The sequence below is a fragment of the Pogoniulus pusillus genome, chromosome 1 (genome assembly GCF_015220805.1).
Source record: "Pogoniulus pusillus isolate bPogPus1 chromosome 1, bPogPus1.pri, whole genome shotgun sequence".
Taxonomy (NCBI): domain Eukaryota; kingdom Metazoa; phylum Chordata; class Aves; order Piciformes; family Lybiidae; genus Pogoniulus; species Pogoniulus pusillus.
The window spans coordinates 48,906,196-48,926,945 of record NC_087264.1 but is presented as its reverse complement, the minus strand read 5'-3'; the positions used below and the strand labels follow the sequence as shown (position 1 = coordinate 48,926,945).

Here is a 20,750-nt window from a genome sequence, read left to right as displayed (position 1 = left end):
AGTCTTCTCTGGAGAGATTCTACATGCACTTGGCCACTGTGAGCCTGGGCAAGCTGCTGTGGGTGCCCTTTGCTAAGCAGGGGGATTAGGCTGGGTGATCTGCAGGGGCCCTTCCAGCCGCCACCCTGCTGTCTTTAGTGAGGGGTGTTTATTAAATACCCAAGAGGACAGAAAAGTTGCAGGCCCAGCAGAGAAGAGAGAGAGCTTGTGCACTTTCTCCTCTCCAAAGACTCAGAGGTGACCTAAAGTCTGCTTTTTTATTACATCAATGAAATGTAAAAAGGGAGGCCTCTCCTGGAGAGCTCCAAGAAGCCATCCTGGGTCAAGCTTTGCCCTTACGAATTTATTTTACAGCTATAGCTCCAGCTCATCTTTTCTCTGACACTGAAGCCAAATGAAACATCCATTTCTGCAGCCTTCAGAAGAAAGACACAAAGAGGGAGATGGAACCTGGGCAAGGAGGTAGCACTCAGTACAGACTGAATACAGGGAAAGAGGTGTTGGGACAGGCAATGAACTGAGAGTGGCATCAGCAGAAAGGTACAGAAGTGTTGAGCTGGTAAAATCAAAAAGAGAAGTAATCATCATCCTGCTCCCCCTCCTCAGAGTCTGCGGTCTCTACCACAAAGAAGTCCTCAGTGTCAGCAGCTGGGGTCACCTCTGCAGAGAGAAACATGGTGGAGTTTAGTGCATGGAGGTCCAAAAAGCCAAGAGGCTCAGCAGAAAGAGCCTGCAGACCAAGAAGCCCGCAGTGATGCTTGAGGTGAGGTTCAAGGAGGCCCCAGAAGCAACCTGGTCTAGCAGCAAGGTGTCCCTACCCATGGCAGGGGGGGTTGAAAAGTAGAGGATCTTCAAGGTTCCTTCCAACCCAGACTGTTCTAGAATAGGAAGATGAGGGAAGCTTGAAACAAGGAGAGACAAAAAGAACTTACTTTGGGTACAGCTGAACTTGGTTCTGCCTGAAGCTGGTGTGCCCAGCACTGCTGCAGCCTGAGGGAGAGGACAGAGAGGGTCTGCTCAGACACCTGCAGCCCAGTACAGAGCAGCTGAGGGAACTGGAACAGGCTGGGTCCTGCACTGCACTTGAGCTGCCCAGTCACTGGGCTGCACTGTCACAAAAAACTCAGTAGACAAGAGGAAATGACCTCAAGTTGCCCCAGGGGAGGCTTAGGTTGGACATGAGGAACAATTTCATAGAATGGGTTGGGTTGGAAAGGGCCTTAAAGCTCTTCCAGTTCCAGTCCCTTGCCCTAGGCAGGTACACTTCCACTAGAACAGGTTGCTCAAGGCCTCATCCAACCTGGCTTTGAATACTTCCAGGGAGGTTGTGGAGCACAGAAGATGATCTTTGACATCCCTGGGGACATTCAGCATCAGGCTTGATGAGGCCCTGAGCAACCTGATCTAGTTGCTGATGTCCCTGCTCACTGCAGGGCTTTGGACTAGAAGACCTTTAAATGTCTCTTCCAACCCACTGAATCATAATTCCATGTTTCTACACAGGCTCACAGGATGTCAGGGGTTGGAAGGGACCCAGAGTCCCCTGCCACAGCAGGACCACACAATGTAGCTCAGGTCACACAGGAACACATCCAGACAGGCCTGGAAAGGCTCCAGAGAAGGATGCTCCACAACCTCTCTGGGCAGCCTGTGCCAGTGCTCTGGGATCCTTCCAGGAAAGAAGTTGCCCCTTGCGTTGAGCTGCAACCTCCTGTGCTGCAGCTTCCATCCAGTTCTCCTTGTCCTGTCCCAAGGAGCAAGTGAGCAGAGCCTGTCCTCCCCCTCCTGACCCCCCACCCTCAGATAGTGATAAACATTGATTAGATCCCTTCTCAGTCTTCTCTTCTCCAGACTAAGCAGCCCCAGGTCCCTCAGCCTCTCCTCATCAGGCAGTGCTCCAGTACCCTCATCATCCTCCTAGCCCTCCACTGAACCTTCTCCAGCAGATCCCTGTCCCTCTTCAACTGGGGAGCCCAAAACTGAAGGCAGTACCCAAGATGAGGTCTCAGCAGGGCAGAGTGGAAGCAGAGGAGAACCTCTCTTGATCTGCTGGATTACGCACCCCAGGATCCCATTGGCCCTCTTGGCCACAAGGGCACACTGCTGTCCCATGTTTCAAAACCCTTCCGTGGATGGAGACTCCTCCACTGCCTTGGGCAGCCTGGGCCAGGCTTTAACAAACCTTTCCATGGAGAAATTGTTCCTTATGTCCAACACCAGACCTGTTCTCCAGACCCTTCATTGCCCCTCTCTGGCTACAGAGCATAGTCCCAAAACCCATCACGCTGGGAGGAGGTAGGGAGTGGTTCCTGGTCTGCAGTCCCAGCATTCCTCTGCCTAAGCAACAAAGCTTGGGCTGATCATGGTGGATCTGGGCAGCAGTGAAGGGGTGCAACATTACCGACTTCTTGACCTTGTCCCAGGTGCCTCTGCTGCCCTGCTTCTGCATCCTGAAGATGTGCTTGTCATAGTCGTTCCTGCAGAGACAGCCCTGCACTTCAGTGCCTCCAGCCTGCTGCACACAGGTAGAGGCAGTAGACAGCTCTAAGGTGATCACCAAAACCAGCTGCTGGTGTGATACCAGCTGTGGGAGGGGTTCATCAGAGGACATAGTTACCAGGAAAAGCCTCACCATTTCCCACAGGAAGCTCATTGCTTGGCCTTTAGGTGAAACGTTTCCCTTTCAGGTGAACTTAGTTGCTTCAACTTGACAAAGAGATTTAAGACTCAAAAGGAGAAGAGGAAGCTTTGCTGAGACTGAAGCTCAAACTACCACCTCCTTCAAGAGGAGAACAACATGCAATGGACACTTTTTGTAGCCTGTGGTCACTTTACTGCTCACACTGCCAGAGGAAAGAGCTCCCCCAAAAGACTCCCTGCACCCACTGAATCTGGAAGTAACCTGGTGTCCCACTTCCAGGAGTGCTCCTCCTTAGAAGACAAAAAGATAACCTTGGAGAAAACCCAAAGCAAAAGGTGAGCAGGGGGCAGGAGAATGAGTTCCTACCTGTTGATGGGTGCCAGCATGCCTGGGCTGATGTGCTCACACTGGGGGGTTTTTGCCATGGGGAAGATGACTGAGGAAGGTGTGATGGGGTTGTCCTTAAGCGCAAAGACATCATCATCTCTGCTTCCACACAACCTTGGCAACTGCAAAGGCACATCAGAGCCATCAGAGACCTGCCCTTCTTAACACATCTGCTGAGAAGGCATCTCAGTGGTCTGTCTCAGGGTGGCAGTGGGACACAGCCTCTTGTGAACCACCAGTGTGTCCCTTGTCCACAAGTGGAGGAGCTCCAGACTCTGCAGGCCTTGCTCCAGTCCCTGCCTTCTTGACTCTGCCATGTCCTGTCAAGAGGCAGATGCACAGCAGCCGTGTGGGAAGATCTCCACACAGCAGCTAAGTGATGCTTCTGTCTTGCTCCTGCCGCTCCTGCCATTGACTGCCAACATTTTCTGGCCTTTTTCAGCTACTACCTATCCCCCAAAAGAATTTCTGACTGAAAGTACAGGATCAAAGTTGGCCATCACTGAGCAGGAGGAAGATCTGAGTGGGCTATACACAGGACAGGGACTTGAAGGTTACTCAGGGAATTTCTGGTCTCTGTTTTGAAGAGGGATTAAAAGTGGAAAGGTTCAGAGATTTACCTTTACTCTCCTGTTCTGAAAGGGCGTGGCAGTGAAAACATCATCATGGTTGTCCTTTGGCAAATGCTCCAGGAAGTCTCTCATCTGCTGCTTCCTCTTGAAGGTTCCCACTTTGGCAGTTATCATCACTGGCTCCTCCTTACCTACAAGAACCAAAACATCCCTTGTTCTAAGGCAGCAGGGACATGGTTTGACAACTCCATGCCACTGACAGAGCCCAGTCTCTCCTCCTTCAGAGCATCTCACAGCTTCCTTGTGATTCTCTGAATTATGGAACCATAGAATGGATTAGGTTGGAAGGGACCTCAAAGCTCAGCCAGTTTCAATCTCCCTGCTATGGGCAGGGACACCTCACACTAAATAAGGGTGTCCAGAACCTCATCCAGCCTGACCTTAAACACCTCCAGGGATGAGGCTTCCACCACCTTCCTGGGCAACCCCTTCCAGGGTCTCACCACCTTCATGCTGAATAACTTCTTCCTAACATCCAGGCTGAATCTAACCATTTCTAGCTTGGTTCCATTCTCCCCAGTCCTATCACTACCTGACATCCTAAAAAGTCCCTCCCCAGCTTTCTTCTAGCCCCCTTAAGATACTGAAAAGCTACAATAAGGTCACCTGGGAGCCTTCTCCTCTCCAGTCTGCACAGCCCCAGCTCCCTCAGTCTCTCCTCATAGCAGAGGTGCTCCAGCCCTTAGTCCTTTATGAGATCCTCCTCCAAACCTAGACACGCGCTGGGGGACTGTCAATGTCCCCATCTCTCATTGCCCAATAAATCCTGAACCAGAAATCATCTGAAGCTTACAACGCCCCCAGAGCAAGGTCTCAGTACCCATCTGTGCTGGTTTTGCTGAAGTGTTGCTCTTCTTGGTGCGGGGCTTGGAAGCTTTTGCCTCTTGTTCTTCCAAGTACTTCTGATGGCATTCCTCAGCCGAGCGCGAGCCCACTGCCATGGCTACGTCCAGCCAGAAGCCACTCTTGTGCTTGGGAAAGGATGCCACAGCCCTGCCAAGGTAAGAAAACCATGTCACAGCAGCAGAAAATGGTTTCAGTTGGAAGGGACCTTAAAGATCATCCAGTTCCCACCCTCCTGCCATGGGCAGGGACATTGTCCGCTACACCAGGTTGGTCAAGGCCTCATTGCCTTGAACACCTCCAGAAGTGGACCATCCACAACCTCCCTGGGCAACCTCTTCCAGTCTCAGCACCCTCACTGTAAGGAATTTCTCTGTGATGTGTCACACTGGAGAACCTTGTTGGGTCTAACTCAGAGACCTGCTGGCTGTCCTGGGAAGAACACTACACCTTGGGTGTAGAGAATCTTGTTCCAGCTGGAACAAGTTGGAAGAGGGTAGATTAGCTGGAAAAGGACAGATTTAGACTGCAGATTAGGAGGAAATTCTTTACAGTGAAAGCAGTGAGACACTAGAAGAGGTTGCCCAGCCAGGTTGTGGATAGCCCCTCCCTCGAAGTGTTCAAGGTGAGGGTGGAAAATGTCATCGCGATTGTCCATCGACAAATGGTCCAAGAAGTTCTTTTCGGTGAGGGTGGGGAGACACTGGCACAGGTTGCCCAGGAAGGTTGTGGAGCACAGAATTACAGACGCAATCAAAGAAAGGTTGAGAGACTTGGGGCTGTTGAGCCTGGAGAAGGGCAGCCCCAGAAGAGGACATGGATTTGTTTGAGCCAGTCCAGAGGAGCCCAAAAAGATGCTGAGAGCACTGCAGCAGCTCTGCTACAAGGACAGGCTGAGAGAGTTTGGGCTCTTCAATCTGGAGAAGGCTTGGAGGAGACCTTGGAGTGGCCTTGCAGTATCTGAAGGGGGCTACAGGAGGGCTGAAGAGGTATTACTGACAAGGTCTTTTAATGCCAGAATGAGGAAGAATGGGTTTAAAGTGGTAGAGGGGAGACTGAAACTGGATGTTATGAAGAAGTTCTTTGCAGTGAGGGTAGTGAGACACTGGCACAGGTTGCCTAGGGAGGTTGTGGATTCTGTGCTCCACAACCTCCCTGCAGGTGTTCAAGGCCAGGTTGGATGAGGCCTTGAGCAACCTGTTCTAGTGGGAGGTGTGCCTGCCTATGGCAGGGGGTTGGAAATGGCTGAGCTTTGAGGTTGCTTCCAACCTAAACTACTCTAAGTCCCTCATCTGCTGCTTCCTCTTGAAGGTTCCCACTTTGGCAATTATCATGACTGGCTCCTCCCTACCAACAGGACCCAAAACATCCCTTGTTCTAAGGCAGCAGTCTGGAAGGTGTCTCTGCCCATGGCAGGATGGCTGGAACCAGATGATCCTGAAGGTCCCCTCCAACCCACACCATTCTATGATTTGTCTCTGGTACCTTGTGCAGATGCTTCAAACACAAATTTGAACTGAAGCCAACAGCTCCATTACAAGACAAATTCATCTGCAGCAGGTCCCCTCAACCCCTGAGACATGAGCTCACCCAATCCCATTGTGGTGGGAGTTGGAAGTGACTTCTGGAGATTCCCAAGAGTGATTTGAGTTGGAAGCAACTCTAAGGTCACCTAAGCCATCCCATTGCTAAGGCAGGGTCACCTCATGCCTTTTCAAGCTTCTAAATCTATCAGAAACAAACCCACACATGCTCATTTTATTACTTAATACTTTAGATCCTGTGAGTATTAATGTGTTAAACCCTCTTGCAGTCCCTTTTAAATGCACATTGTATTTATTCCATCAGGGAAGAGAAAATGCTACCTCTGCCCCACTAAGTCAAAAAAAAGCAACTCTTTTACCCTAAAGAGGAGTAATTCACCCTATATGCCTGACCTACTTGTGGTTTTCTGTTTCACTCAGAGGACATTTATCAGTTTTTGTAGCAGGGAGAAGAGTAGATCCACAGAAATGTTGCCTGAGGTGTGACTTCCTTTAATAGCTGCAGAGAATGCTGTGGCCTCACATGTCCACAATGACTTTAGCTAACTCCCAAATATCTCTTTTATTTCACCTTTTTTTTTTTTTAAAAACTTTGTTAGCAGGAATTCTTTAAGAGGGAGTTTAAACATAAAGGAAACCTTTAAAACAGCCTGAATCTGGAAAACCCAAACCCTCAGAATATTTCACCTCCCCACCTTGCCCCATGACAGAACAGCCACTTGCCTGTTGAGCTTCTGCAGCTCCTTTTCAGACCACCCATCAGCTGCCCTCTGAAAGAGCTCCACAGGTGGCTGCACCTTTTCCCTCTCAGGTTCCTTCGATCTGACTGCTGAAGATTTGGCAGGGTTAGAAACTTGAGAAGTTGTTTTTTTGGCAGAGGCTTTGGAGTTCTTCCTTTTGACATGAAGCTCCTCTGTGTCAGGCTCGCTGTCAGACTCCAGACATCTCAAAAGGTTGAACGCTCTTCTCCCCCTTGTTGCCTCCTCAGGCAGGCAGGCAGGAGACTCATCAGAAGGTGTTTTTCCTCCATGGGAGTCACTGCCATCAGTGGATCCAGGCTCACTTTGCCTCAGCACCATGTGATGAGAGGCAGCAGACAGCTTCACTGTCCTCTGCTCACTCCGCACCTTCTTAGCGTCATTCTGTGAACCCTGACAGTGAGAGGAGAGCTTAGAGGTTGAAGTCACTTGACTGAAGGCAGGTTTATTCCTCCTCCTCTTGGGCAGTGTGACACCTTCACCAGACTCCTCTTCTTCACTTGTACTTGATGATACATCTGTTAACAGTTGGTCTTTAAGCTGTTTGCTGGACCTCAAGCAGGACTTGTACCTGTGCTGGTGGACAGTCGACTCTCCATAGCCTGCTTCTCTCTTCTGTCTCCTCTCTGCTAGGGCTCTGCTGTTCTGTCTGCTGAGTGCTTCAGCACTGGAGGGGTTGGGCCTAGCAGAAAGCTGGGCTGTGCTTCTAGTGGTAACACCCGCCTGCTCACTCTCCTCCTCATCTGAAACGAAGTGCCTGGCCTTCTTACTCCTAGTGGGCTTGAGATGTCCCCTAGAACTCACCCCTTTGTCATTGCTCCTCCCTGAAAGAGATGTCAGAGACCATCACACCCTGTGGAGTGCAGCATCACAGAGAATATTCTGCTGTGTATTTTATGTTGTTGCTAGGGCTCTGATATTTCACTACAAAGGAAAAAAATGTTAAAAACACTTTTCCTACATAAGAATTTAAAGACTCCAAGCATGGCAGGGGTTGGAAAGGACCTCTGGAAATAATCCAGTTCAGCCCTCTGGGCAGCCTGCTTCAGGGCTCCAGCATCCTCACACTGAACAAGTTTCTCCCCCTATTCAGATGGAACCTCCTGGGCTCTAGTCCATGCCCCTTGTCCTGTCACTGGGCACCACTGACAGGAGCCTGGTACAATCCTCCTGGCCCCCACAAGTCCTTTAGCTCTTGCTGAGCATTGAGATCACATCTCAGACCGCTCACAGAGAGCCTCCAGTCTTATCAGCAGCTTTGGGGCCTCCACTGGACTCTCTCCAGTAGTTCCCTGTCCCTCTTGACCTGACTAGACTCAGGACTGCAGATATGACCTCGCTGGGACAAAGCAAAGAGGGAGGAAAACCTTCTTTGATCTGCTGGCCACACTCTTCATGCACCCCAGGAGACCACTGACCTTCTTGGCCACAGGAGCATGCAGCATTTGTTAATTCCTACATCTTGAGAAGCAATGCCAGACCCCAGCTCACTGGAGTGCTGAACTCCACCTCTTTTCAGGCTCTCTCCAGTGAGATCCAACAGCTTTGTGGAGAAGCCTCCAAAAAAAATCCATAATCCTTTCAATTCCAATGTCCAGAAAGCAAATGCTCCCTTTATGCACACACAAAAAGGGATTTACACAAAGAGGTTACATTTGGAGCAGTCAACATGGAGTTAGTGCTACTGTGCACAGAAGATGAACCAGTCACTAGCCTGCTCCAGCACCCAACTCAAAGCCACTGATTCTGGTCAGTTATCTCTAAAAGAAGATTCAACAAACAACAAAACCCTTTGGTTTTTTTTACCTTTACTTTGGACTTTTGGTGTTTTTTCCAATGCCTTCGTGGCTTCCTTTCCTTTTCTCTTCTTAGGGGCCGAATTGGTCTTTCTTTGGGATTTTACAGCACTGAACATCTTCAAAACAAAATAGTTTCAGCTAGACAGAGATTATAGACATCAGCAGCTCTGAAAAAGCCAAATGTGCAGGACTGGGAGATTTAAGTCACTGGCCAGTACCTGCTAAACATTGTGATGAGCACAGGTGGTTGTGGAATCACAGAATGGAATGGGTTTGGGTTGGAAAAGACCTTTAAGATCATCAAGTCCAACCATTCTCTAACTCTACCAAGACTGGTGCTAAACCAGGTCCCTCAGCATCATATCTCTGCAGCTTTGAAATGCCTCCTGGGCAGAGATTCAGGCCCCCCTCCCTGGGCAGCCTGGGCCAATCCAAATTTGAGAACCCTTTCAATGTAGAATTTTCTTCTAACATCCAATTTAAGCCTTCCCTGGCAGAACTTGAGGGAAGTTATCTGGGAGACCAACCCACACCTGGCTCTGACCTCCTTTGAAGGAGTAGCCATACACATGCCTAAAGCTGAAGCAACAGAGCCAGGCTCCCTTTGAATTCAAGCAGATTTAAGACAGACTGAAGTAGGCATAAGCAGAAGACCCTCACCATACTCAGATAATCTGTTCCACCTTCCTCTATGGTAACATTCAGCTCCTGATCCACTAACTCCCTCTGCCCACACCAGAAGCTGAGGGGTGGCTTCACAAGGCGACCACTCCGGGTGTAAACCTTGTCTGAGTCACTGCCTGGACGAGTCTGTTTCGGTGTCTTATCTGTGAGGAAACCAACCAAACAAAAACCACAGGGGATCTACTTTTGCCCAAAATGTTGTAGGGAAAAGTTCCCCTCTGCAGACTTCAGCAAGCAGCTCCTTTGCACTGACCACACAGAACTTACCACCAAGTTTTGTTTTCTTCTTTGAAAAGCAATCACCTAGAAATTAAAACCAACCCAGCCTTACTGTGACCCCAAAGTTCTGAAATTTACTGATTTTTACTGAATCTGTAAACCTCTAAGCACTGCAAGAGTCATACAGGGCAGGAGAATAAAGAGAAGTTGTCAGTGGAGAGCTTTTAACAAATGAGAGGAAGAAAAAAAACCAAACCAACAGCGTTTGGCATATGGGGAAGTAAAATCAGGGAATGGTTTGAGTTGGAAGGGACCTTAAACATCATCCAGTTCCAACCCCCCTGCCATAGACAGGGACACCTCACACTAGATCAGGCTGGTCAAGGCCTCATCCAACCTGGCCTTGAACACCTCCATAGGAGGGAATCTGATCAGAGCTTTATCAAACAGTACAATGAAGTTTGGAGTTTACAAGCAGATAGTAAAAATTCAAAGTTAAACCCAAAATCTCTTACAGAGTGCTCACAGCCTGTAATCTAATCCTTCTCATCAAAACATTCTAGCTAGCTTCAAACTAGCACATACAGTGTCAGAAGGGACTTCTGGAGATCATCCAGTCCAACTCCCCTGCTAAAGCAGGGGCACCCACAGCAGCTTGCCCAGGATCTCAATGGCCAGCTGAGTTTGGAATCTCTGCAGAGGAGACTCCACAACCTCTCTGGGCAGCCTGCTGCAGGGCTCCAGCACTCTCACACCAAGCAAGTTTCTCTTTATCTTCAGGTGGAACCTCCTGGGTTCCAGTTTGCAATCATTGCCCCTTGTCTTGTGCATGGGCACCACTGACAAGAGTATGGCCTCATCCTCTTACCCCCTACATGTCCTTTAGCTCTTGCTGCACATTGAGAAGATGCCCTCTGGGCCCTCTGCCCCAGGTCTCTCAGCCTTTCCTCCTCCCTGAGATGCTCCAAGACCTTCAGCATCTTTGGAGCTTCTCTCCAGTAGTTCTGTTTCTGTTCCTTCCTAACAAAGCCAGGAGCAATGAGTTCCCTTGGTAATGAAGTGAAGAGAATGAGTTGTCCCACAACCAATTCTCTCCAGCTGCCATTACTGTGTGCAAACCAGTTAAGATGCCATCAAGCTGCTCAAGCACTTGATGCGAGTTCAAACTAAGACAAATAGAAGGAAAAAAAGTCACTCTTTTTTTTGTTTTGGCTTTTTCCCCCTGAAGGAAAGATAATGAAATACCCACAAGTGTTCCCATCAACCTCTGGCAGTACTTCATAGGTGGTGTTTCTGAAATCAGGTCTCCTTCCATCTCTTGCTGTGCCTCCTCCAGTGTTCAACGTGTCCACTGTCACTGGATCACTGTTCTCAGCCTCATCTGTGCTTTGCTTTTCTTTCCTAACAGTGTAAATTTTAAGAGCAAAAAAAAAAGCCAAAGGTAAAGGCAAGGTCTTCTCCTCCTCCTCACCTCAGCCAGTCCACCAGCACAGGGCAGCTGAACCCACACAGACACTAAATTACAGCCCTTTGTATATGGCCACTGTCAGGCAAAATAGAGAGGGGAACAAAACCAAACCACTACAGTAGAGAAAGCTAAAGGAGACATGCTAAAGAAGTGACCAGCATGGACCTGAAACACTCTCTTCATGCAGACATCTACAATCTTTTATGCTTTTCTAACAAACAGCAAAACTCTTAATCAGTAATTAAAAGAGGCTGCAGTAAAACAGACTAAAAGAGGTTGCAGTGAAACCATCTCCAGAGCAGTTACCTTCTCCTTTCTTCAAGGAACTCCTCAACATATTCCTTCCACTTCTTGGAAAAGCCAAACATGAATCTTCTGATGAATTTGTAGGGAAAGCCTGTTGGGAGCAGCAATGGGGTTAACAGCAACACTTCTCATCAGAGGGCAGAAATGACAGTCTGCTGACTGGGGGAGTGCTGAGTACCTTTGAAGGCCACCACCTCCTAAAACACTACAGAGAGGTAACTCTGCCCAGCCCAAAGGCCCAGTTCTGCCCCTGGGGAGGCACAGCCCCTGTGCCAGTAGAGGCAAGGGGTGGCCTGCTGGGAAGCAGCTCCACAGACAAGGACCTGGGAATGCTGGGAGACAGCAAGTTCCCCATGAACCAGCAATATGCTCTTGTGGCAAAGAAGGCAAATGGTCTCCTGGAGTGAATGGAGAAAAGGGTGACCACTCTTGAACACAAGCCAGCAGTGTGCTGTTGTGGCCAGGAGGGGCAATGCCATTCTGGGGTGGGTTAGAAGGGCTGTGGTTAGCAGGTTGAGAGAGGTTTTTCTGCCCCTCTGCGGCTACATCTGGAGTATGGTGTCCAGTTCTGGGCCCCCCAGTTCACAAAGGACATAGAACTGCTTGAGAGAGCCCAGCACAGAGCCACAAAGCTGCTGAAGGAAATGAAACATCTCTGTTAGGAGGAGAGCCTGAGGGAGCTGGGGGTGTGCTCCTGGGAGAGGAGGAGATTGAGAGGTGACCTCAGCAATGGTTATCAGCATGTAAAGGTGAATGCCAGGAGGCTGGAGCCAGGCTCTGCTGGGTGATGCCCAGGGACAGCACAAGGGGCAGTGGGTGAAAGCTGAGCCAGAGAAAGTTTCACAGAAACATGAGGAGGAATTTTTTTCCCTGTGAGGGTGACAGAGCAGTGGAACAGGCTGCCCAGGGGGGTTGTGGAGGTTCCCTCTCTGGAGATATTCCAAACCTGCCTGGATGTGTTCCTGTGTGATCTGCTCTAGGAGATCCTGCTCTGATGGGGCGGTTGGACTGGATGAGCTTTGGAGGTGCCTTCCAGCCCCTGACACTCTGTGATTCTCTTCTCCACATAACAGTATGTGCTGATATGGGGTTTTAAACTTATTTCTCACTGTAAAAAGTGGAGAATGTGGTCTGGGTGGCTTTGCAAGTGGTTCTGTTAGGAGATCAGCTTCAAACTCAGTAGCATTTAAACAGTTTGAACATCCCAGAATCCCAGGATGGTGGGGTTGGAAGTGACCTCTAGGGACCATCCAGTCTAAACCACTGCTTAAGCAGGGATACTCACAACAGCTTGCCCAGGATCACTATGTGCAGGTGGCTTTAGAATCCTTCCAGAGAAGACTCCACAACCTCTCTGGGCAGCCTGCTCCAGAGCTCCAGCACTCCCATAACAAACAAGTTTCTCCTCGCCTTCAGATGTAAGCTCTCCTGGCTTCATTTGTGCCCTTTGTCCTGTCAGTGGACATCACTGACAAGAGTCTGGCCCCATTCTCTTGCTCCCCACAGGTCCTTCAGCTCTTGCTGAGCATTGAGAAGATGCCCTCTGGGGCTGCTCATTTTCAGACTCAACAGCCTCAGGTCTCTCAGCCTTTAATCCTCATGGAGGTGCTGCAGGCACCTCGGCATCTTTGCAGCCTCCACTGGACTCTCTGCAGTAGTTTCCAGTCACTCTTGAACTGAGAATCCCAGCACTGGACCCAGTACTGCAACTGTGGCCTCAGAAAGGCAGAGCACAAGCAGAGGAAAACCTCCCTCGACCTGCTGGCCACACTCTTTAAGTTTTTGATGTTCCGTTAAGAACCTTCTTACCTTCTTTTGTCATGGAGGCCTCATCAATCCTTCCCTGCAGCAAGTAGACACTGCCAGAAGAGGTTCTCACTTGGTTGGACTTGATGCGTTCCATGACAGCATTACTGTGCCAAAGCTGACCCTTCTTATCCCTGAGAGAACACAAGGAGAAACAACACACTGGGCTCAGAGAAGGAAGGTGGAACTGGAATGCTGATACTCCATCAGACATGGCCAGACACTGGGGGTGGGCTCTTCTCTTAGCTGAGAAGTGTCCACTAGACAAGTAACTATGTGTTAGGTGCTTACTAACTACAGGAAGAACAGATTACTCCCCTCCAAGACTGTTTCCCACAGGTCCTCAAACCCCTTCACTGCAAGTTGAATCTGCCTCTTGTTTTCCTGATCTTGCAGCTCTGTGAACACAAGCTGACAAAAACATCATCAAGAGGCCTGCAGAGCCATGGATCAGATGCCAGGGTTCACTACGTAGCTGTAGGAGCAATGGTGCCACCACAGATACTATGGCAGGAAAATATGGCTGAGGACAGGCTGCCCTTAAAGCTGCCACAAAGCTGAAGTGATGCAGAAGGTCCATCTTGGCACCACCACATGGGATCTACTGGACAAACATTTGTCTTTATTTCTGTTTCATCAACTCAAGGCTGGAACTCAACACTCCTTAACCAGTAAGCTGTGTGTGGAAACTCCAGCTCCTGCATACCGGATGGAATTCACCACTTCCTTGAGAAGCTGAAACTCTTAACATCACTTCACATTTACTAAGAGTATCTTCCCTGAAGGTGCAGCTCAGCCTAAGTGATGGGCAACCTAACCCATGGACTAACCATTGAGCCTTCTGCTCTTCACTCCTCAGCCTCCAACCATGCAGTTCCTCATCCCCACCTACCACAGCTCTACTATGCTGCAGGCTTAGGAGCAGGTAGGCTTGGTGGGCCAAGCCTGGAGAGAGAGAACCACCTTTAGAAATCATGGCAAGAGCTGTAAGCAGTGTCCCAAGGGTAGAAATGCAGCCAAGGGACCTGTGCCTTGAACTGGGGAGGAAAAATTTGAACACAAGCATGTGAAGCTGCTTCCAGAAGTTACCAAGATGTTCTCAGAAGACTCGAAATTGCAGATGAAGGTGGCACAGCCTTTCCATCTCAGAAACTGAAATCCCACTAACATCTTTTTCATCCCACTGAAACCAGAAAACTTCCCCTTACTTTAATTTTCCTTCCACAAAGATTGCAGAGTTGCCATCCATCACTCTGATCCTCCAGCTGGTGAGGCAGATATTTTTCTGCTAAAAAGAAGAAAAACTCATTTTAAAATGAGACTGAAGATATGGAAGCTCTTAGGGAAGATGGACATCAATTCCTGTGCAACTTGAGATGATGCTTAGGCACCAGAGAAACTAAACCAAATCCCTCCACACATCACTGTTGAAGCAGCATCAAGTTGGAGTCCAAAGCACAAAACTGCCAGGAATTAAGTGTGATTTTGAGACATTTATAGAAGCATAGAACGGTTTAGGTTGGAAGGGACCTCAAAGCTCAGCCAGTTCCAACCCTCTGCCATGGGCAGGGACACCTCCCACTAGAACAGGTCACTCAAGACCTCATCCAACCTGGCCTTGAACACCTGCAGGGAGGTCGTGGAGCACAGAAGGTGATCAAAGATCACACTCTCTGATTCTGTGCTCCACGATCTCCCTGGGCAACCTGTGCCAGTGTCTCGCCACCCTCACTGCAAACAACTTCTTCCTAACATCCACTTTCAATCTCCCCTCTGCCACTTTAAATCCATTCCTCCTCGTACTGTCACTACAAGACCTTGTCAATAGTCCCTCCCCAGCCCTCCTGTAGCCCCCTTCAGATACTGGAAGGCCACTCCAAGGTCTCCTGGAAGCCTTCTCTTCTCCAGGCTGCAGAGCCACAACTCTCTCAATCTGTCCTCATAGGAGAGGTGCTCCAGCCCTGACTTTTAGAAAACAGAGTTATTGTCTTGGAGCTCCTCACAAAAGGAAAGGATCCTGACACCTACAGCCAGCACCTGCTCAGATCCCTAGTGCCCAGTAACGTATTCTGCGCTGTATGAGCGTGACCAGCAGGTTGAGGGAGAGTCCAGCGGAGGCTCCAAAGATGCTGAGAGACCTGAAGCATCTCCGTGAGGAGGAAAGGCTGAGAGACCTGGGGATGCTGAGGCTGGAAAAGAGCAGCCTGAGAGGGCATCTTCTCAATGTTTACAAATATCTGGAATTTGAGTGTCAAGAAGAGTCCAATCTTTTTTCTATGTGACAGGACAAGGGGCAACCAGCACAAAGTGGAACCCAGGAGGTTCCATCTGAAGAGAAGAAACTTGTTGGGTGTGAGGGTGCTGGAGTCCTGAAGCAGGCTTCCCAGAGACACTGTGGAGTCTCCTTTCCTGGAGAGCTTCCAGAGCCACCTGGATTTTGATTCTGGGAAAGCTAGTTGGACTGGATGATCTCCACAGGTCCCTTCCAAACCCCACTATTCTCAGATCTCTTCCAACATCTTCTGCTGAGCCACAAATCTTTAACACTAAGAGATATCTGGTCCTCATCTATGTAAAACCTCACCAAAACAGGAACTTTTTTACTATCAAGTGTGCTTGACAATGAAACAGCTTGCTCAGCTAGGAAAAATCCATGGGCCTGCAGTCCAAGGAACAAAGATAACAGGAACATGGCAAGGTGTGGCTGCACCAGCTTACAAGGTAATTCACTGAGCAATGCAGCATGTTTCAAAATCCCAGAATCCCAGCATGGTGGGAGATGTAAAGGACCCCTGGAGATCATCCAGTCCAATCCCTCTGCTAAAGCAGGGGCACCCACAGCAGCTTGCTTAGGATCACAATGTCCAGCTGGGCTTGGAATCTCTCCAGAGAAGGAGACTCCACAACCTCTCTGGGCAGCCTGCTCCAGACCTCCAGCATCCTCACACCAAGGAATTTTCTCATCTTCAGGTGGAACCTCCTGGCTACCTTTTTGTGCCCATTGCCCCTTGTCCTGTAAGTTGGCACCAGTGACAGAAGCTTGGCCCCATCCTCTTGCCCCCTGCAGGTCCTGTAGCTCTTGCTCAGCATTGAGAAGATCCCCTTTGAGGCTGCTCTTCTCCAGATGTTTACCAGCAAGACCTAAAGATGCCAGTTCATTCTCCTCCCAGTGCTTGCTTTTCTTAACGAGACAAAAAGGTAACTAACTCCCCAGACCAATCTGAAATTAGCCCACAGGAACGCAGCAGCTCTGAAAAGTTAAGTTCCCCCACCTCTTTCTCTGCTTTGTCAGCAGCTTGATCTGTAGGAGCTTTATTTGATGGGACATTAAAGTCTTTCTTCTTTTGCTTCTTGGGAAAATGGAATTCACGAGTATCCAACACGATACTACAGAAGGAGTTTGTGGACTTGGGCGAGTTGGGCTGCGCGACCTTTTCTACTCCTTGAGCAGCTTGCTTGTTACTTGGCTGCAACTTTCTTCTGTCTTGATGAAGTTCAGTTTGTTTGGCTTCTCTGGTTTGCCAGTTTTCTCCTAACTGATCCCCATTTTTGGAAGGAAAAGAGATTACATTGCCAGAAGTAACATCTGTTTCATGAGAGGATTCATCGTCGGCATCCAGGGATTCTACAGTAAATGTGTCACGATCATCCCAGTCGATGGCCATGCTCTCTGCAGGCTCCCTCAGCTGCTCAGGCTGCACAGCCTCCATTGGTGGCTGCTCTGTAAAGGTGGGAGGAGGAAGGTTTTGCTTCACTTGGTTTGAAGACTCTGCCCATAAGAAATAAAAGGAGTAAGAAGTGAGTGACTTTGAGAAGTAACCACGATTGCATTCAGAAAGTTACCTCCCAAGACTCTGAAATGCACCAAAAGAAACACATTGAGGTGCTGCAGCATTTCCAAATTGCAGCTATGAAACTGGCAGTGAAGGGGCTGGAGAACAGGTGTGGTGAGAAGCAGCTGAGGGACCTGAGATTGGTCAGCCTGGAGGAGGCTGAGTGGATACCTGCCTCTCTGCAACTCCCTGAAAGGAGGTTGGAGCCAGACGGGAATTTGTCAACTATTCCCAAGGAACAAGTGAGAGGATGAGAGGAAATAGAATCACAGAATGGTTTAGGTAGGAAAGGACCTCAAAGCTCAGCCAGTTCCAACCCCCTGCCATAGGCAGGGACACCTCCCACTGGAACAGGTTCTTCAAGGCCTCATCCAATCGGCCCTTGAACACCTACAAGGAGGGAGCAGACACAATCTCCCTGGAAACCTGTGCAAGTGTCTCACCACCTTCACTGCAAACAACTTCTTCCTAACATCCAGCTTAAATCCCACCTCTGCCAGTTTAAACCTGTTACTTCTCATGCTGTCATTACAAGACCTTGTCAACAGTCCCTCCCCAGCCTTCCTGTAGCCCCCTTCAGATATGGGAAGGCCACTCCAAAGTCTCCTGGAAGCCTCTTCTCCAGGCTGAGCCCCAACTTTCACAACCTCAACTTGCGCCAGGGACACAAAGAACAATTTCTTCCCTGAAAGGGTTGTCAAAGACTGGAACAGGTTGCCTGGGGAGGTGGTTGAATGCCCATCCCTTGAAGTGTTTCAAAGAGTCAGAGATGTGGTGCTGAGGAACATGCTTAGCACCAGTCTTGGCAGAGGTAGAGAATGGATGATCTTAAAGATCTTTTCCAAACAAAACAGTTCTACAATTCCATGTTCTTCACCTGTATTTCTGAACCTAGACTACAGGACAGAAGCACATTGGTTTCACTATCAAGAAAGAATAGGAGAAGAAGAAAAACCAGAAATAAAGATTATAATGCAGGAGCAAATGTTTTATGTATTAAAAGCCAAGGAACAAAAAGCACCCAGCAAATGAGGTTCAGGGTTTCCCCACTAAATTTCACATTGAAATGGTGAGGATTCAACCACAGCAGAATGCCAGCATGGTGGAGGTTGGAAGTGTCCTCTGGAAATCATCCAGCCCAATCCTCCTGTAAAGCAGGGGCACCCCACAGCAGCTTGCCCAGGATCACAACAGCCAGGTGGCTTTAGAATCTGGCCAGAGAAGGAGTTGGGAAACCTGGAGCTAGATGGCTTGCACAGTCAGAGTGCACTCTAACAGACTAACCTTAAGCTTCAAGCTCAGCAGCCCACAGCCCTACACCATGGTTAAACCAAGTCTAAAGGCCACCTCCAGGTTTGAAAAGGCAGATCTGCAGATTTCCACTACATGCAAACTGCATAGAGAGAATGATGATCTCCAAAGAGTTCGATGATCTCCAAAGAGTTCACAAGCAAAACAAAGCATGAAGCCAAGAAAGCTTTGGAGGTCTTCTTAGAAGCAACATCAAGAGGTACCTTTCTGCTGCTGCAATTTCTTCTTGACACGCAGGAAGAACTTCTGAGGGGACTCTGAGGTAAGAGAGTCTCTGGCTACAGCTCTCATGAGTTGCTTATTAGGAAACAGAGAACCATTTAAATCTGGAAAAGAACACAAAGAACCTTGGAATTTGGGGGAAAACAATGTTTTCTTGGCCAAGATGAGTGCACAAGGAGAGCTCTTTTCACTAGGCGTTAGCTAGTCTGCAGCCTCAGCTGCACCTGAGAAATACTCCCAGGTGTGTGTCCCAGGAGAGGAAACTTTAAACTGCACTGGTTTGGAAGGGACCTTTATAGGTTCTCCAGTCCAACCCCCTGTGCAGGCAGCAGGGACACCTGCAACTAGAGGAGGGCTGCTCAGAGCCCCATACAACCTCACCTAGAGGAGTTCCAGGGATGGGGCATCTCCCATCCCAGCCTGGATAACCTGGGCCAGGCTCTCACCACTCTCAGTGTCAAACATTTCTCCCTTCTCCCCAGTCTCAATTCCCCCCTTTCAGTTCCAACCATCACCCTTTATCCTATCACAACAGACTCTGCTCACAAATCTGTCCCCAGCTTTCTTATCAGCCCCTTTACATACTGAAAGGCTACCAGAAGGTCTCCCTGGAGCCATCTCTTCTCCAGGCTGAACAACTCAACTCTCTCAGCCTGGCCTCACAGCAGAGGGCTTCCAGCCTTGCCATCATTATTGTGACCTCCTTTGGTCCTGCTCCAACAGGTCCATTTCTCTGCTGTGCTGAAAGCTCCAGAGCTGGCCTCAGCACTACAGATGACAACGACAGAAAAGGCAGCAACTCCCTTCTCAGTATATGGAAGGAGACTTAAGGACAAACTATTCAACGAGATCATAAAGAAATGTTTGACACTGAGGGGCGTGAGAGGGGTTAGAGTGCATGATCCCTTCCAAACCGTTCTATGCAAAACTCCTAACCAAGCAGGAAAAGGCAGCACTGCTACCAGCACAGACACCTCGGTTTGTTCTTCCTAGAGCCTGGAAGTGCCACAAGCAAAAGTCACACGGAGCTCGAGGTCCAGGGCAAAAAGTGTGCATTAGACAAACTATGAACAAACCTTCTGTCGGCTGAAAATGCTCAGCAGGCCTCTGGTCTGTTCTCTGCACACCTGCCATGACAGTTCTCTCCAGAATTCCCCACTGCTCCACCGGTTTTGGGACGGGGGTCAGGATGAAGTGGGTGCTGCAGCCCCTTGGTGGCTCCTCTCTCGCAGGCCGCCCAGGGCACAGATGCTTCTGCAAGGCCTTGGCCTTCATCTGCTGGAAGACATGGTGAGGGGTCTCCCTGGCAGCTCGCTCGCCAGCTCGTCGCTCCAAGCAGCGCTGAGGGATGGTGAGGAGTCTGTCCAGTACCTTGCTGACATCCAGCAGCTCCTTGCCGGTCTCGCCCCTCACCAGCACCATGGACTGGAAAGCGGTGTCAGGATCCGGCCCTTCGGGGCGGCTTCCCCCAGGGCCCGCCGGCTCCCAGCCGGCAGCTGGGCACATGGTGAAGGTACCGTGGGGCCTCAGGAGCTCCTTCAGCGGGGTCCGCGTTCCCTCGGGGAGGCAGCTGAGGGGCACCGAGCGGAAGGGCAGCTGCCCCGGCCGGCGGGCGGGCGTCATGATCGTGTCTCCGCAGAACTGGGCTGCGGCTCGGCCCTTCATGGTGCCACTCTCTGCCAGAAACAGTTCGGCCACTCTTGGTGATCTCTCCTCGGCTCTAACGGCCCTTCACGGTACTTTCGTCCCCAGCCTGTGTAGGCTTCTCACGGAGGTCTCGACTCGGCCCTGCCCGGCTTTACACAACAGTCTCCCCACGGCTCGACCCCTCACAGCGGCGTAACGCCACCCCAGCCAAGCTCCTCACCGGCCGTCTCTCCCCGCTCCGCTCCGGTCCCGCACAGCCTCCGGCTGCTGGGCTCAGCGCCCGCAGGGGCCGCGGCGCCAGCCCGCCCCAGGCACGCACGCACAGCCCCGAGCCCGCCACCGCCGCCTAACCCATTTGAGCGCAGCCACCGCGCTCCCATTGGGGGAGAGCACCCGTGACGTCACTGGCCTCCTCTTGGACGGCGCTATTCGGGATGGGAGGGGAGATAAGGCAAAGCGGAAGCGGTCGAGGCTGATTTAAGCGGCGCCTTCCGCCGCAGCTCCCCCTCTCCTGGGGCGGCAGTTCAGCCCGCCCTGAGGCTGTGGCGCGGCGCGGGCGACGGTTGGCGGCTGCGGCGGGTCCTGTGAGGGGCTGGCCTGGGGAGCGGCTGGCCTGAGGAGCGGCTGCGCGGTCGGCACAGGGCGGTGGT

General features: G+C 50.3%; 1 protein-coding gene across 2 annotated transcripts; it reads right to left on the bottom strand.

Annotated features, from left to right (window-relative positions):
* MIS18BP1 (MIS18 binding protein 1) lies at window positions 1-20,433 on the bottom strand. Of its 2 annotated transcripts, none has more exons than XM_064151758.1 (16): window positions 19,530-20,433; window positions 18,435-18,557; window positions 16,360-16,856; window positions 14,296-14,375; window positions 13,091-13,221; window positions 11,282-11,372; window positions 10,757-10,908; window positions 9,265-9,431; window positions 8,612-8,720; window positions 6,771-7,629; window positions 4,481-4,653; window positions 3,649-3,791; window positions 3,008-3,150; window positions 2,402-2,477; window positions 933-990; window positions 1-660 (listed from the first exon to the last, which is right to left on the bottom strand). In XM_064151758.1, exons 1-16 carry the CDS (start codon window positions 20,116-20,118, stop codon window positions 566-568), a joined length of 3,486 nt encoding a protein of 1,161 aa, XP_064007828.1. In that variant the 5' UTR covers window positions 20,119-20,433; the 3' UTR covers window positions 1-565. The 2 variants fall into 2 exon arrangements, with proteins under 2 accessions (XP_064007828.1, XP_064007838.1); XM_064151768.1 differs by having other exon boundaries at window positions 14,296-14,372.
* Window positions 20,434-20,750: the final 317 nt, after the last annotated feature.